The 15380-nt window shown below is 38.6% G+C and overlaps 1 protein-coding gene and 2 gene segments (V, D, J or C); all 3 read left to right on the top strand.

The window, feature by feature from the left end:
• The first annotated feature begins 95 nt into the window (after positions 1–95).
• Positions 96–398, top strand: LOC142367358 (Ig kappa-b4 chain C region-like). The segment is given in 1 exon segment: positions 96–398. A coding segment is annotated over 1 exon segment (303 nt).
• Positions 399–4713: 4315 nt separating this feature from the next.
• Positions 4714–5016, top strand: LOC142367356 (Ig kappa-b4 chain C region-like). The segment is given in 1 exon segment: positions 4714–5016. A coding segment is annotated over 1 exon segment (303 nt).
• Positions 5017–8676: 3660 nt separating this feature from the next.
• Positions 8677–15086, top strand: LOC142367355 (immunoglobulin lambda-like polypeptide 5). The gene is made up of 5 exons (XM_075449333.1): positions 8677–8743; positions 9072–9196; positions 10858–10861; positions 13540–13647; positions 14602–15086. Exons 1-5 carry the CDS (start codon positions 8677–8679, stop codon positions 14928–14930), a joined length of 633 nt encoding a protein of 210 aa, XP_075305448.1. The 3' UTR covers positions 14931–15086.
• Positions 15087–15380: the final 294 nt, after the last annotated feature.

Raw genomic sequence — 15380 nt, 5'->3', positions numbered from 1 at the left:
TAAAGGTGTTCAAGTGTCTGGTGTTTGACAGCTGTATGGCTTCTGTGCTCTAAGCTGATTGGTGTCTCCTAGGTAACGCCCCTCCCACCCTGACGATGTTAACCCCTTCCAGTGAAGAGCTGAAGAAAGGGAAGGCCACTTTAATGTGTCTGGCCAACAAGGGCTTCCCCTCAGACTGGAGTCTGTCCTGGAAGGTGGACGGCAGCAGCAGCAGCAGCCTGGAGGAGAGCAGGAGCCCCGGGGTGCTGCAGAAGGACGGCCTCTACAGCTGGAGCAGCACCCTGAGGCTCCCTGCAGACCTGTGGGAGAAGGCCAGCTCTGTGACCTGTGAGGCCACCCAGGCCTCCCAGACTCTAGTCTCAGAGACAGTGAGGAGAGACCAGTGTTCCCAGTCCTGACCTGACTCACTGGGACTCTGATACTGGTTTTAATCTCTTTCAAGTCTCACTGTGTATTCTGTCTTTCTTTCTGTCAATAAATGCATCAACATTAACGATTTTATTTCTGTTGTTGATCTTTCATGTTTCAAATCAATAAAGATTTCTTTAATTATGGCTCCATTCATCAAATGACTTTTTTCTTTGTCACACTGTTTATATAACAGTCAGACCATCAGTCAGAATAAGACTTCTGTCAGAACCACTCTCGTCAAACGAGACGAGAACAGAGATGAATTTCAGAAGCTTATTCTGAATGCATACAATTTGTGTTTGGCGGTATGGCTCTGTTCGGAGGAAGTTCCCAACTTTTCCATGAGCTCCATGGAAGCCAAGACAGGGAACAGCAGCATCCTCAGGTGGAGTGCCTTCCATTTGCTGTAAAGGCAACAACCCCCCTAGAACAGAGCAAGCAACAATGAACAACAGTATGACATTGTTTGGCAATGAGAAGTCGGTGGAGCAGGGGAGGTGGTGGGTGCAAGCAGAGAGCAAAAAAAAAAGCAGTGACAGCAAACCAAGTTTAAATGAAGTGCCCCAAATGCCAACATCCAATTGCGAGCATCAGCTGATTACCCATTGAGCGCAGCTGGACATAAGGGTTGGGTCGGCGTCAGCCAATAGGCAAAGGGCGCGTTGACTACGTGGTCTGCCAGAACTAACGCGGTGCTCCATTTAAAGCAATAAAACCTTTATTCAGTTTGACTTTTATTTAGACTTTTATGACTTTGCTTCAGATTTGTTAACGTTAACTTTACTGAAGCCTTTTAGTAAAGGACCAACTAGTTTTTTCACACCACTGAAGGAACCTCTCTGTTACTGAAGTCCTTTAAACTGTGTGATGTAAAGGAGGTCGGAGCTGCTCTTAAAAATGATAAGAAAACAAAGAATTGTGTTAAAGAGTGTACCTCATATGTGCTCCTTTGCTTGTGCTCTGTTATAAACTTTGTTTCTTTACATTATGATATAAAGAAGGTATGTCAAACTTACTCTGAGACTGTGGCTTTACAACAACAGTTTATGTCATTTATGTGCATAATAAATTAAATAGAACAGATGGAGTATTACCAGCTTGATTCTAACAATATTTTATATGGACATTATTTATATGGACATTCTCTCAGAAACAGCTATCTGATCAGCAGTATTTCAGTGATAATTGGCTGCTTTCTTCTACTCGTAAGGATCGATGAAAGGACACAAAAGTTAATGAATGGACCTGAGAAAAAAAAAGTTGATAGCTGGTTTTTCAGACATTTTTGAACCTGTATAAATAAATATACATACACACACACACACACACACACACACACATATATATATATATATATATATATATATATATATATATATATATATATATATATATATATATATATATATATATAGGCAGCCCCACCCCAGACCCTGAGCTGAGTGGGATTAAACAGGTAAAGAAAATGGAAAACAGATTTTCAACTGTTTGCAGGTACTTTTTAAAAATCAAACATATTTATTATTCATGATTTGACATATATAATTTTAAGTAAATAAACATATATTTATTGATCTAAATCAATGTACTGTTGAATAGGAAGATGTAGAGTTTTCTTCTGGAACATCCAGTCATTCATTTATGTAAATGGGGAAAACTGAGGAGTGCATTCATGTTTTTCTAACTGGATATAACTGAGATGATGGTAAGTGATGATGAGATCAGAGGTCATGAACAATTTTTTTATGGATTTTCCCATGTGTTGCCCCACGCTTTTTTAAATCAGTCAGATAAGAAAGGAAACAATACAATATAAATAGATGATTAATAATTTAAATGATATCTATTTTACTTTATAGAATTGTGTGTGTGTGTGTCCTCAGTGAACTGTATCAGTCTCTGCAGCTGTCGGTTCAGTTTCTGTTCAGGCTGACTGAGGGAGGTTTTTGTACGACTGTTTTTCACTGTGTGAACACCCACTGACTGTTGATTTGATGGAGACTCTGACAGTGATAAACTGCAGCATCTTCAGCCTGAACTCCACTGATGGTCAGAGTGAAGTCAGAGTTTGATCCACTGCCTGTAAAACGACCTGGAATCCCTGATGCTCTGCTGCTAGCATAGTAAATGAGCAGTTTAGGAGTTTCTCCATCTTTCTGTTGGTACCAGGCTAAACGGTTGGAGCTATAAACATTCTGACTGGTTTTACATGTGATGGTGACGGAGCCTCCCACAGCAGAGCTCACTGCTCCAGGCTGAGTCACTGTGACCTGACCTCTGGACTCTGAGGATACAGAGACAAAAACATAAAGCAGCTTCATGCTTTTGTCGGCTTCATTTCAGAGGGACGGATGTTCATAGAGGAGAGGAGTTTGATTCTCTGGACTTTACCTGTGAAGCAGCAGCAGAGGAGAGTCCAGATGAGGATGCAGATCAAAGTCATGTTTCTGATGAGGAGGATTTCTGTGGCTTCTGGTGTCATGAAGGTCAGCTGTCAGTCATCCAGTGTTCAACTCTCAGGACTATAAACTCTCCCAGAGCACTGGAGCATGGTGCTGCTGATGCAAAGTGGCTCTCTATGGAAATGCTCTGACTGACTCCAACAGGGAGTTGGCTTATCAATCAGGATCTTGATCAGAAACTTTACAGTGTTTTCCTGAATGAATCTGGGTTTGTTTTAATTTTCTTTTTATTGTCAAAATAAATTTTTTTGTCAATCCTCATAACTTTTTTTTTTAAACTTTTTTCATTGATCAGCAATTGTTAATAATCCTGCTCAATATTTCTCTGATGGACTCTACAATGGATCTGGCTGCACGGCAGAATCTTTCAGTGCTTTACCAGTTTATCTGTACACATGTTGTTAAATATGTCTGTCATTTACATTCATAAATGTATTATTTTATAATGAATTTAAATATCCTGTTCATTGCTGAATGTGTAAAGCACTTTGACATTAACTTTGTATTTCTCAAACATTTAAAAAGTTCAGCAGTTTGTTTGTTTCAGAGTCAGAGAGTCGTGTCGAACAAAACGTAGAACCCAGAAATACTGCAACACTGAGAGAAGCTGAAAAGTGAAAAACACTTGGACTATAACACCATCCTTCACCCCTTCCTGTCTCCTTATCAGCATTTATGAACATGTTCAACATGAGCTTCATTGCATTTGTGACAATTTCATCTAATAAAGATATATGCATGTTTAAGTACAACACTTTGGGTTAATTAATGAGATTTGTTATCAGCGTCTCTTATTAGTTCATTCATGGGGTCATAATATCTCACCTTCTGTAAAAATGTTTTATAAGACGCCATCAAATGAGTCGATCTTTATTTTCACAAACGTAAAAATACTAAATATATAAAAATCTGATGTGAGACATTTGTTGCTCTGTGTTTTCTTCAGTTCCTATTTGAGCAAAAATTCTAGAAAACACAAAAAGTTTTGGTGAGTTTGTTTGTCTCAGAGTCAGAGAGCCGTGTCTCTGTGCAGTCAGAGGTTTTTGTACGGCGGCTCAGTGAGTTTGTATCACTGTGGTGGACTTTTGGTGGAGGAACCAGACTGGATGTTGGAAATAAGTTTATATTACATTACAAATTCAACAGGATGTTGTTAATTAGACTTTAAAAAGTCTTATTTCTAATGTTGAAGGATAAAAAATCTGTCTTTTTCAAATAGTTTCAGTTTTCATATATTTGAGTCTGCTCTTCTGTCATGTAGTTGAAGTGAGACCTGAGTCAAAATGTTCGAACAACGTTCATTTTAGACATAAATTCAAACCGTTTGATGTGAAGGAAAGATGAAGCGTGTTAACTTCTTAGGATAGTTTTCAGGTTTCCAACACCATAACTGTTGTCTCTTTATACAGTTTGCTTAGAGTTTGAAACCATTTGAAGAATTCTCTGAATTCTGGTTCATGTTTACTTGAAACTTGTTTGATTGTTCTCACTTATTTTTTCTATTATTCAGTTTTCAACTAAATACTGCATGTGTAATGTTAAGATTGTTTAATACCAGGAAACATGCTTTAGTGGTGTTTTAGGACTTCTTTGACATTTTAATTCAGAATGTGTGATTATTCTGTCTTTGCTGACATGCATGAGAGGTTTCTGATAGGGAAGTGAAACAAGGTGTGAGAGACTGTTGGAGCAGAAGAAAACTTGTGACTGAAACTCCTTAAAGGAGAAAACTTTCTTTCTCAGAGTAAAGGTGTTCAAGTGTCTGGTGTTTGACAGCTGTATGGCTTCTGTGCTCTAAGCTGATTGGTGTCTCCTAGGTAACGCCCCTCCCACCCTGACGATGTTAACCCCTTCCAGTGAAGAGCTGAAGAAAGGGAAGGCCACTTTAATGTGTCTGGCCAACAAGGGCTTCCCCTCAGACTGGAGTCTGTCCTGGAAGGTGGACGGCAGCAGCAGCAGCAGCCTGGAGGAGAGCAGGAGCCCCGGGGTGCTGCAGAAGGACGGCCTCTACAGCTGGAGCAGCACCCTGAGGCTCCCTGCAGACCTGTGGGAGAAGGCCAGCTCTGTGACCTGTGAGGCCACCCAGGCCTCCCAGACTCTAGTCTCAGAGACAGTGAGGAGAGACCAGTGTTCCCAGTCCTGACCTGACTCACTGGGACTCTGATACTGGTTTTAATCTCTTTCAAGTCTCACTGTGTATTCTGTCTTTCTTTCTGTCAATAAATGCATCAACATTAACGATTTTATTTCTGTTGTTGATCTTTCATGTTTCAAATCAATAAAGATTTCTTTAATTATGGCTCCATTCATCAAATGACTTTTTTCTTTGTCACACTGTTTATATAACAGTCAGACCATCAGTCAGAATAAGACTTCTGTCAGAACCACTCTCGTCAAACGAGACGAGAACAGAGATGAATTTCAGAAGCTTATTCTGAATGCATACAATTTGTGTTTGGCGGTATGGCTCTGTTCGGAGGAAGTTCCTGACTTTTCCATGAGCTCCATGGAAGCCAAGACAGGGAACAGCAGCATCCTCAGGTGGAGTGCCTTCCATTTGCTGTAAAGGCAACAACCCCCCTAGAACAGAGCAAGCAACAATGAACAACGGTATGACATTGTTTGGCAATGAGAAGTCGGTGGAGCAGGGGAGGTGGTGGGTGCAAGCAGAGAGCAAAAAAAAAAGCAGTGACAGCAAACCAAGTTTAAATGAAGTGCCCCAAATGCCAACATCCAATTGCAAGCATCAGCTGATTACCCATTGAGCGCAGCTGGACATAAGGGTTGGGTCGGCGTCAGCCAATAGGCAAAGGGCGCGTTGACTACGTGGTCTGCCAGAACTAACGCGGTGCTCCATTTAAAGCAATAAAACCTTTATTCAGTTTGACTTTTATTTAGACTTTTATGACTTTGCTTCAGATTTGTTAACGTTAACTTTACTGAAGCCTTTTAGTAAAGGACCAACTAGTTTTTTCACACCACTGAAGGAACCTCTCTGTTACTGAAGTCCTTTAAACTGTGTGATGTAAAGGAGGTCGGAGCTGCTGTTAAAAATGATAAGAAAACAAAGAATTGTGTTAAAGAGTGTACCTCACATGTGCTCCTTTGCTTGTGCTCTGTTATAAACTTTGTTTCTTTACATTATGATATAAAGAAGGTATGTCAAACTTACTCTGAGACTGTGGCTTTACAACAACAGTTTATGTCATTTTTGTGCATAATAAATTAAAAAGAACAGATGCAGTATTACCAGCTTGATTTCAACAATCTTTTATATGGACATTATTACCAACAATTCTCACGAATACAACTATCTGATCAGCAGTATTTCAGTGATAATTGGCTGTTTTCTTCTACTCATAAGGATCAATGAAAGGACACAACAGTTAATGAATGGACCTGAGAAAAAAAAAGTTTATAGCTGGTTTTTCAGACATTTTTGAACCTGTATAAATAAATATACACACACACACACACGTATATATATATATATATATATATATATATATATATATATATATATATATAGGCATCCCCAGACCCTGAGCTGAGTGGGATTAAACAGGTAAAGAAAATGGATGAGTGGATTTTCAACCGTTTGAAGGCACTTTTTAAAAATCAAACATATTTATTATTTATGATTTGATATACATGTTTTACGTAACTAAACAAATGTTTATTGATCTAAATAAAAATACTGTTAAATTGGAAGATGTAGAGTTTTCATCTGGGCCATCAAGTCAAAATTTGGAAAACTGAGGAGTGCATTCATGTTTTCTAACTGGATATTGCTGAGATGGTCATAAGTCATGATGATGATGAGGTCAGAGGTCATGAAATTTTTTTTAATGGATTTTCCCATGTTGTTGCACCACGTTTTTTAAATCAGTCAGATAAGAAAGGAAATAATACAATATAAATAGATGATTAATAATTTAAGTAATATCATTTTTACTTTACAGAATTGTGTGTGTGTGTGTCCTCAGTGAACTGTATCAGTCTCTGCAGCTGTCGGTTCAGTTTCTGTTCAGGCTGACTGAGGGAGGTTTTTGTACGACTGTTTTTCACTGTGTGAACACCCACTGACTGTTGATTTGATGGAGACTCTGACAGTAATAAACTGCAGCATCTTCAGCCTGAACTCCACTGATGGTCAGAGTGAAGTCAGAGTTTGATCCACTGCCTGTAAAACGACCTGGAATCCCTGATGCTCTGCTGCTAGCAAGGTAAATGAGCAGTTTAGGTGTTTCTCCATCTCTCTGTTGGTACCAGGCTAAATAGTTGGAGCCATAAACACTCTGACTAGTTTTACATGTGATGGTGACGGAGCCTCCCACAGCAGAGCTCACTGCTCCAGGCTGAGTCACTGTGACCTGACCTCTGGACTCTGAGGATACAGAGACAAAAACATAAAGCAGCTTCATGCTTTTGTCGGCTTCATTTCAGAGGGACGGATGTTCATAGAGGAGAGGAGTTTGATTCTCTGGACTTTACCTGTGAAGCAGCAGCAGAGGAGAGTCCAGATGAGGACGCAGATCAAAGTCATGTTTCTGATAAAGAGGATTTCTGTGGCTTCTGGTGTCATGAAGATCAGCTGTCAGTCATCCAGTGTTCAACTCTCAGGACTATAAACTCTCCCAGAGCACTGGAGCATGGTGCTGCTGATGCAAAGTGGCTCTCTATGGAAATGCTGTGACTGACTCCAACAGGGAGTTGGAACTTTCTGATGATGCTGTTTATCAATAGAGTTCATTAAGATATTAATCAGATCCTTGTCACGTTCCATCATATATGTTTGTTTTATTAAATCTATAAAATCTAAATTTGAAGTCATTGCTCATAATTCACAAACACCAAAATCATCTATTTAAAAAAAAGTTTCATCTTCCTCAATAAGACATCTTCTCATAATTCTAACATTGAACAAGTTTTATTGTAGAATTGTTTAAGGCTCCGGTTCATTTCTGTTTTTAAAGTGTTTTAAATATAGTCGTGATTTCCGTTATTTATTTGATGAATTTATTGAGCATTTTGACACAAACTTCTTGATTATTAAATTAAATGATCTTTTGCATTGTTTGTTCCAAAGACATGTCTCTCTACTGTCAGAGGTTTTTGTAGAGCTGATCAGTAATTATTCATCATTGTGGCTGAATCAGACTGAAATCTAACTGTCAGTACATGTGAATCATTGAACAACAAACTGATCATTTTTCTGTTATTTGATATATTTAAAAAAAAGCTATTTCACATGACTGCATACTGTTTGATCAGGTATTAGTTTATCTTTCAACAGAATAAAAGATGTGTTTGATGAAAACTTAATTGTGATATTTTGTTAAGTTTAAAAATGAGTTTCTAATGTCTGTTATGATGGATGAAAATATGTTGTGAATAAAACTGAACAAAAGTTCTGTTTCTTCATATTAAGGTTTGAGAACAGTTTTGTATTCGTGGGAAAACATGTTTTATATAATCATTTAACCTGTGTTATTGGTTTGAATGATTCTAATTCGTAGTTCAGTGGTGAACAGCTTTTATTCTAAATGAACAAATATAAGAAAAATAACTCAACATTGGAGTCTTTGCTGTTTTATAAATTCTAAAAAATAATGAATATCAACAATCTGTCCGACACATTACTGTAATCTGCAGACTTTGCAGGTTTAAGTTCTCTCTGATGTTCTGTTACATTCTTCTCATTATTAAGCCTGTAAAGTTACTCACACAACAGTGTTGTTAGTATCACTTTGTACGCTGTCAGTAATCTCTGATGTCATCTCTGGTGAAAGGTTTTATGACAATGAACAGGACTGGAGTTCTTATGAGTAAATTTGATCCGTTTCAACAGCACGAAGGCTCACATTACTGTTAGTAAGAGATCAGACTACTTTTTTACAACTCTGTGTGGCATATATCAAATTAAATATCTCTGCAGTTGATAATGTGGTAAGCAGCAGAGTTTTATTCAGATATTTACATGAATATGCTCTAGCATTTAAAACAGATGAGAAATTGTGTTCATGATGTTTTTACCTAAATTATTTCACTACTTTATCTTCACTTCTGAAACCTGTCTGTTGCTGCGGTTCAGCAGTGATGCTCATCTGTTGTCATGGTAACTGAGGCGATAGAGGGAAGTGAAACCCTGAGGAAGAGTTTCACCTAAACTCTGTACTGTATCCTCTGTCTCTGCAGTGTGTGAGGTCCCTCTTTCCCAGATGGTGCTGCCCCCCTCTGGAAAGCAGCTGCAGGTGGTGAAGCCCACCATCGTATGTCTGGCCAACAAGGGCTTCCCCTCAGACTGGAGTCTGTTCAGGAAGGTGGGAAGATTATTCACGCTGCAAGTTTGGTGTTTTCTTCTGATTTTTGGCAAATTACTGTTTTTTACTATAGAAAACATCTTATTTGAAGACAAATTCTGAAAGTGATATGATTGTGACACATTAGACATGATAAACTAATCAAATAGATTTTACTTCTCAGCAGCTCTTCATTCATTTCAGTTCCTCTCCAGCTGTGAGGTTTTTGTACGACGTTTGTGATTGATACACCTGAACAGGACGAATCAGATTAAGAATACAGATGGATTTCTAAAAAGTCTGGAAATGATACCATATAAAGGTCCATGCCAATGAAAATGTAGATGATGTTGATATTTCCTTCTGCTCAGGAATATTTGCGAAAGCTTTATTGGAATTTTCTGGATAAATATGTTTCAAACATCGGTCTGAACTGTGCATGAAATCCATATTTGACAATAAAAGCAGTTTGTGAGAAGGCTGCAGGGTGGTGTGGTGGTTAGAACTGTCGCCTCACAGCAAGAGGGTTCTTGGTTTGAGTCCCAGCCGGGCCTTTCTGTGTGGAGTTTGCATGTTTTCCCTGTGCATGCGTGGGTTCTCTCCAGGTTCTCCGGCTTTTTCTCACCATCCAAAAACACACATGTTAGGTTCATTAGTGATTTTGATAGATTACAGGGTATTATTGAGAATGTCTTGGACAAAACGTCTGGAAATGTTGTCATCCACAGCGCATGACAATAAAAATAGGGTTTATTTAGATGTTTCCTTCTGCTGAGGAGGATTTTTAAAACTTCACAGGAATTAGGAAGTTTCTTAAGGATCAGTGCTGTAGTTTGATCAGTTTTTGGTCTTTTATCATAAAGTTGTGCACCCTTAGCTTTCAACTGTCTTTCAGTAAAGTTTTTTTGCAGCTGTTCATTCAGCTCAGTTCCTCTGCAGCTGAAGGAGGTTTTTGTACAACGGCCAGCTGTAACCACCCTGCTGACAGTAATAAACTCCTGCATCTTCAGTCTGAACTCCACTGATCGTCAAAGTGAAGTCAGTTCCAGAATAACTTCCACTGAAACGATCCGAAACTCCAGACTGACGAGTTGTGGCATAAGAAATGAGGAGTTTAGGAACTTCACCAGGATTCTGAAGGTACCAGTGAAGGTAGTTACTCATTGCTGAACTGGCTTTACATTTCATAGAGACAGTCTGTCCTGGAGCAACAGACTGAGATCCAGGAGTCTGAGTCAGGATGATATCCCCTGATGAACCTGGATAAAGAGGACAGAAGTTAGTACAACAAATTCATCTAACTAGACAAAAAATAATCAGTTTAAAAACATTTATAACAGATGAATGATGGTAAATGCTGCTCATTTCTCACCCTGAACAAGGAGCCCCAGGGTGGTCAGCAGCAGAGTCAGTGACATCATCATCATTGTGCTGCTGGTGTGTCAGTGTCTCTGAAAGGTCTGGACAGCCACTGATCAACACTGACCTCTTAACATCTGGGAGCAGAGAGGCAGGACACATATGCAAACACCCAGAGTCAGTCAGCTGGAGCTGTCCTCTACATGTCAGGATGTTTCCTGCTTTCACTGATGAGTCTGTTGCAGTTAACATTAACATGATCACTGTGGTATATTAAAAAGTCTGATGCTGAACTGATCTGGCGTTTCATTCTTTGTCTCCAGATGGGTAACATTACCATTCTGATACTGTTGCAGACTTGTTATTTCAGAGTCACAAAGTAACTCTGAGGATCAGGATGTCAGATAATGTGCTCAGTGAACTCAGGTTAATGAATGAACTGTCCCAGAACTTTGGAATAAATAACATGGTCCTCCATCTCAGAGGATATTTGTTCAGCTGCATCAGAGAACTTTATCAAGAATAAGAATTCAGAAAAATGCTTCAATAAATGCTTTGACCTCATGATTAGGAGTCTGATGGGTTAGTTGGTGGTTTAGTGGGATGTGGTAAAGAGAGAGATGAGGGTGGGGTGGGTTTAGGATTTGAACAGATCACACAACTGCTCTGATATCAATGTGTCAGCGTTACTGTTCTGAGAATGCCCAGAAAGTTTGTTGAGAGAAGACGCTCACAGGAAGAGGAGTTTGAATATTTTATGGCAAACACTCTACTTTATAACTTACTGTATTAAATACTGACTGTTTGGAGCACCAGTTTTTTAACGAAGGAAAGTTATTAACATCTTATCTGTACATTTTTTAAAAAAACATCTGAAAATTACTAAAAATAAAATGCATTGATCTACAAATTTCTACCTCAATCTAACCAAAGTCTCAATAGACTCAGTTCTAATAAAAATAATAATAATTAAAGATACTATCATGCTTGAAATCTGAATAGTTGCCCACTTTTCATTCACAGCGTAAATATTTGAACTTTCTGTTTGTGTGTCCTAAAATCTTCATTAATCTTCTAACTGCTGCCAGTCATGAAAGTGTATTTATGGATAAAAATAAATGAATCATAATACATTTTAAAACAAGAAATATCATTTATTATTATTTCTGTAGTGTTATTGTCTCCATGTACTTGGAGAGACTTGGATATAGATAATTCACACTAATATTTGGATGACTGTGATGAGAACTGGAGCTTCAGTCACCTGAGATGTCGGGTTAATAATGTTGAATTAATGGTAATACTCTTAAAGAGAGTTCATGTACGGAAAAATATGTGAAATGTGTTTATATGCATCTATTGACAGAGATTAAATGTGTGTTACACGTAGAGTTTATCAATAGTTCATATATGTGCTTTTGTTTGAGTGTGTGTGTCCTCAGTGAACTGTATCAGTCTCTGCAGCTGTCGGTTCAGTTTCTGTTCAGGCTGACTGAGGGAGGTTTTTGTACGACTGTTTTTCACTGTGTGAACATATCCTGACTGTTGATAACATGGAAACTCTGACAGTAATAAACTGCAGCATCTTCAGCCTGAACTCCACTGATGGTCAGAGTGAAGTCAGAGTTTGATCCACTGCCTGTAAAACGACCTGGAGTCCCTGATGCTCTGCTGCTAGCATAGTAAATGAGCAGTTTAGGAGTTTCTCCATCTCTCTGTTGGTACCAGGATAAACGGTCGGATCCATAAACATTCTGACTGGTTTTACATGTGATGGTGGCGGAGCCTCCCACAGCAGAGCTCACTGCTCCAGGCTGAGTCACTGTGACCTGACCTCTGGACTCTGAGGACACAGAGACAAAAACATAAAGCAGCTTCATGCTTTTGTCGGCTTCATTTCAGAGGGACGGATGTTCATAGAGGAGAGGAGTTTGATTCTCTGGACTTTACCTGTGAAGCAGCAGCAGAGGAGAGTCCAGATGAGGACGCAGATCAAAGTCATGTTTCTGATGAGGAGGATTTCTGTGGCTTCTGGTGTCATGAAGGTCAGCTGTCAGTCATCCAGTGTTCAACTCTCAGGACTATAAACTCTCCCAGAGCACTGGAGCATGGTGCTGCTGATGCAAAGTGGCTCTCTATGGAAATGCTCTGACTGACTCCAACAGGGAGTTGTCTTATCAATCAGGATATTGATCAGAAACTTTACAGTCTTTTTCTGAAATTATCTTTTTTTTTTTTGATTTTCTTTTTTATTGTCAAAATTAAAAACCTTCATAATTTGTTGTTACTTTTTTCATTGATCAACAATTGTTAATAATCCTGCTCAATATTTCTCTGATGGACTCTACAATGGATCTGGCTGCACGGCAGAATCTTTCAGTGCTTTACCAGTTTATCTGTACACATGTTGTTAAATATGTCTGTCATTTACATTCATAAATGTATTATTTTATAATGAATTGAAATATCCTGTTTATTGCTGGATGTGTAAAGCACTTTGACATTAACTTTGTATTTCTCAAAATTTTAAAAAGTTCTGCAGTTTGTTTGTTTCAGAGTCAGAGAGTCGTGTCGAACAAAACGTAGAACCCAGAAATACTGCAACACTGAAAAGTGAAAAACACTTGGACTATAACACCATCCTTCACCCCTTCCTGTCTCCTTATCAGCATTTCTGAACACGTTCAACATGAGCTTTATTGCATTTGTGACAATTTTATCAAATAAAGATATATGCATGTTTAAGTACAACATTTTGGGTTAATTAATGAGATTTGTTATCAGCGTCTCTTATTAGTTCATTCATGGGGTCATAATATCTCACCTTCTGTAAAATGTTTCATAAGACGGCATCAAATGAGTCCATTTTTATTTTCACAAACGTTAAAATACTAAATATATAGAAATCTGATGGGAGACATTTGTTGCTCTGTGTTTTCTTCAGTTCCTATTTGAGCAAAAATTCTAGAAAACACAAAAAGTTTTGGTGAGTTTGTTTGTCTCAGAGTCAGAGAGCCGTGTCTCTGTGCAGTCAGAGGTTTTTGTACGGCGGCTCAATGAGTTTGTATCACTGTGGTACACGTTCGGTGGAGGAACCAGACTGACAGTTAACTGTAAGTACATTTTACTCTCCTAATAACCTGAAATGTATAGATCCTTCCTTATTTTTCATTTCATAACCAGAAAACTGTTCATTTATAAAAAATATATGAATAAATGTAGTTTATATGATTGCAGTAATTGTTGATGAGTGAGTGAGACGATATATTCGGATACACTCAAAAGTCTTCTCTCTGTTACTCAGGAAATTTTAAGCTTCTGAAAACTGGTGACGACTGAAAATAATTCTTACATGTTACATGAACAATAATTCATGAACAAAGTTATCAAGTTGAAGGTTATTCTCAAACGCTTTAGTTATTCTCTCCACACTTAATATCTGTGTGAATGAACATTTCACAGGGACTAATTCTGTGTCATTGATAACAATTTAGTCAAAATTCTGAGCCATGCTGATCTGGGCTGCACTTTTATCTAACAGCATATAAACATTTCAGCAGGAGAAAAGTGATGCACTACTGTGTGAGGGATATTTCTTCATGTCATTTCTTTACAAAGGTTGTTTTACGATGCAAAATAACAGAAAATACTTCGAGAGAAATGACTGTAAAGGAGGAAAATCCTGTTTTTTCCACGTAATTTTGCAGTCGCTAAAGTCTGAAGCAGGAGAGGGTAGAAATGATAGATTTATATAAACGTGTCGAAATGATTTGTGAAATGAATTAAAAACTTGTTTTTGATGTAAACAGGTGATACATGACATGAAGGCTGACGATCTGGTTTGAAAATTGCATTCATGATTTTAGATTGTACCACACTGACTGAAATAAAACTGAAATCATCTGAGGAGCAAAAAGCCTTAAACCTTTTTATATTTAGTACTGAAACCTGTCTGTTGCTGTGGTTCAGCAGTGAAGCCCGTCTGTTGCCGTAGTTACTGAGCTCAGAGAAGGAAGTGAGATATTAAAAAGCTGCTGCCTCTCAACATGTATCCTCTCTTTCTCCAGTGGGTCAGGTCCCTCCCACCCTGACAGTGTTGCCCCCCTCCACTGAAGAGCTGCAGCAGGGGAAGGCCACACTTGTATGTCTGGCCAACAAGGGCTTCCCCTCAGACTGGAGTCTGTCCTGGAAGGTGGACGGCAGCAGCAGCATCAGCTGGGAGCAGAAAAGGAGCCCCGGGCTGCTGCAAAAGGACGGCCACTACATCTGGAGCAGCACCCTGAGGCTCCCTGCAGACCAGTGGGAGAAGGCCAGCTCTGTGACCTGTGAGGCCAAACAGGGCTCCCAGACTCCAGTCTTACAGACACTGAGGAGAGACCAGTGTTCCCAGTCCTGATCCCACTCATTGGGACTCAGATATTGAAGTTACTGTTTTTTCTTTCAGTCTTTACTTTTCAACACGGTCTCTGTCTCTTTTCTACAGTAACCATTTTATGTCTTCATCATCTTTTAATACCGTAATTGTTCTCATTGATTTTTATAACTGAGATTTCCCTGATTAAATAAAAATCCTTTTCATCAAAACAAATGTTTTCGTTTGTGTTTTAATGAAAGAAATGACCCCACCAGTTCCATAAAATCCACACACATACCTAATAAAATATATTTATTAATTTAGATTAAATAATAGCTGAACAACGTGAGAAAGGAATTATGAGCTCATGTCATACAGAGTTTGTTTTAATAGAAAAACCCAGAATGGTCATTTAAATTCAGCCATGATAGAAATGACTTCATCTAATGTTCCAACTTTTTGTGAATTTGTAACTCCATGAAAACCTTGTAG

Source organism: Odontesthes bonariensis, chromosome 18 (genome assembly GCF_027942865.1).
Source record: "Odontesthes bonariensis isolate fOdoBon6 chromosome 18, fOdoBon6.hap1, whole genome shotgun sequence".
NCBI lineage: Eukaryota > Metazoa > Chordata > Actinopteri > Atheriniformes > Atherinopsidae > Odontesthes > Odontesthes bonariensis.
Note: the sequence above shows the minus strand (reverse complement) of the source record. Positions and strands in the feature narration are given on the sequence as shown.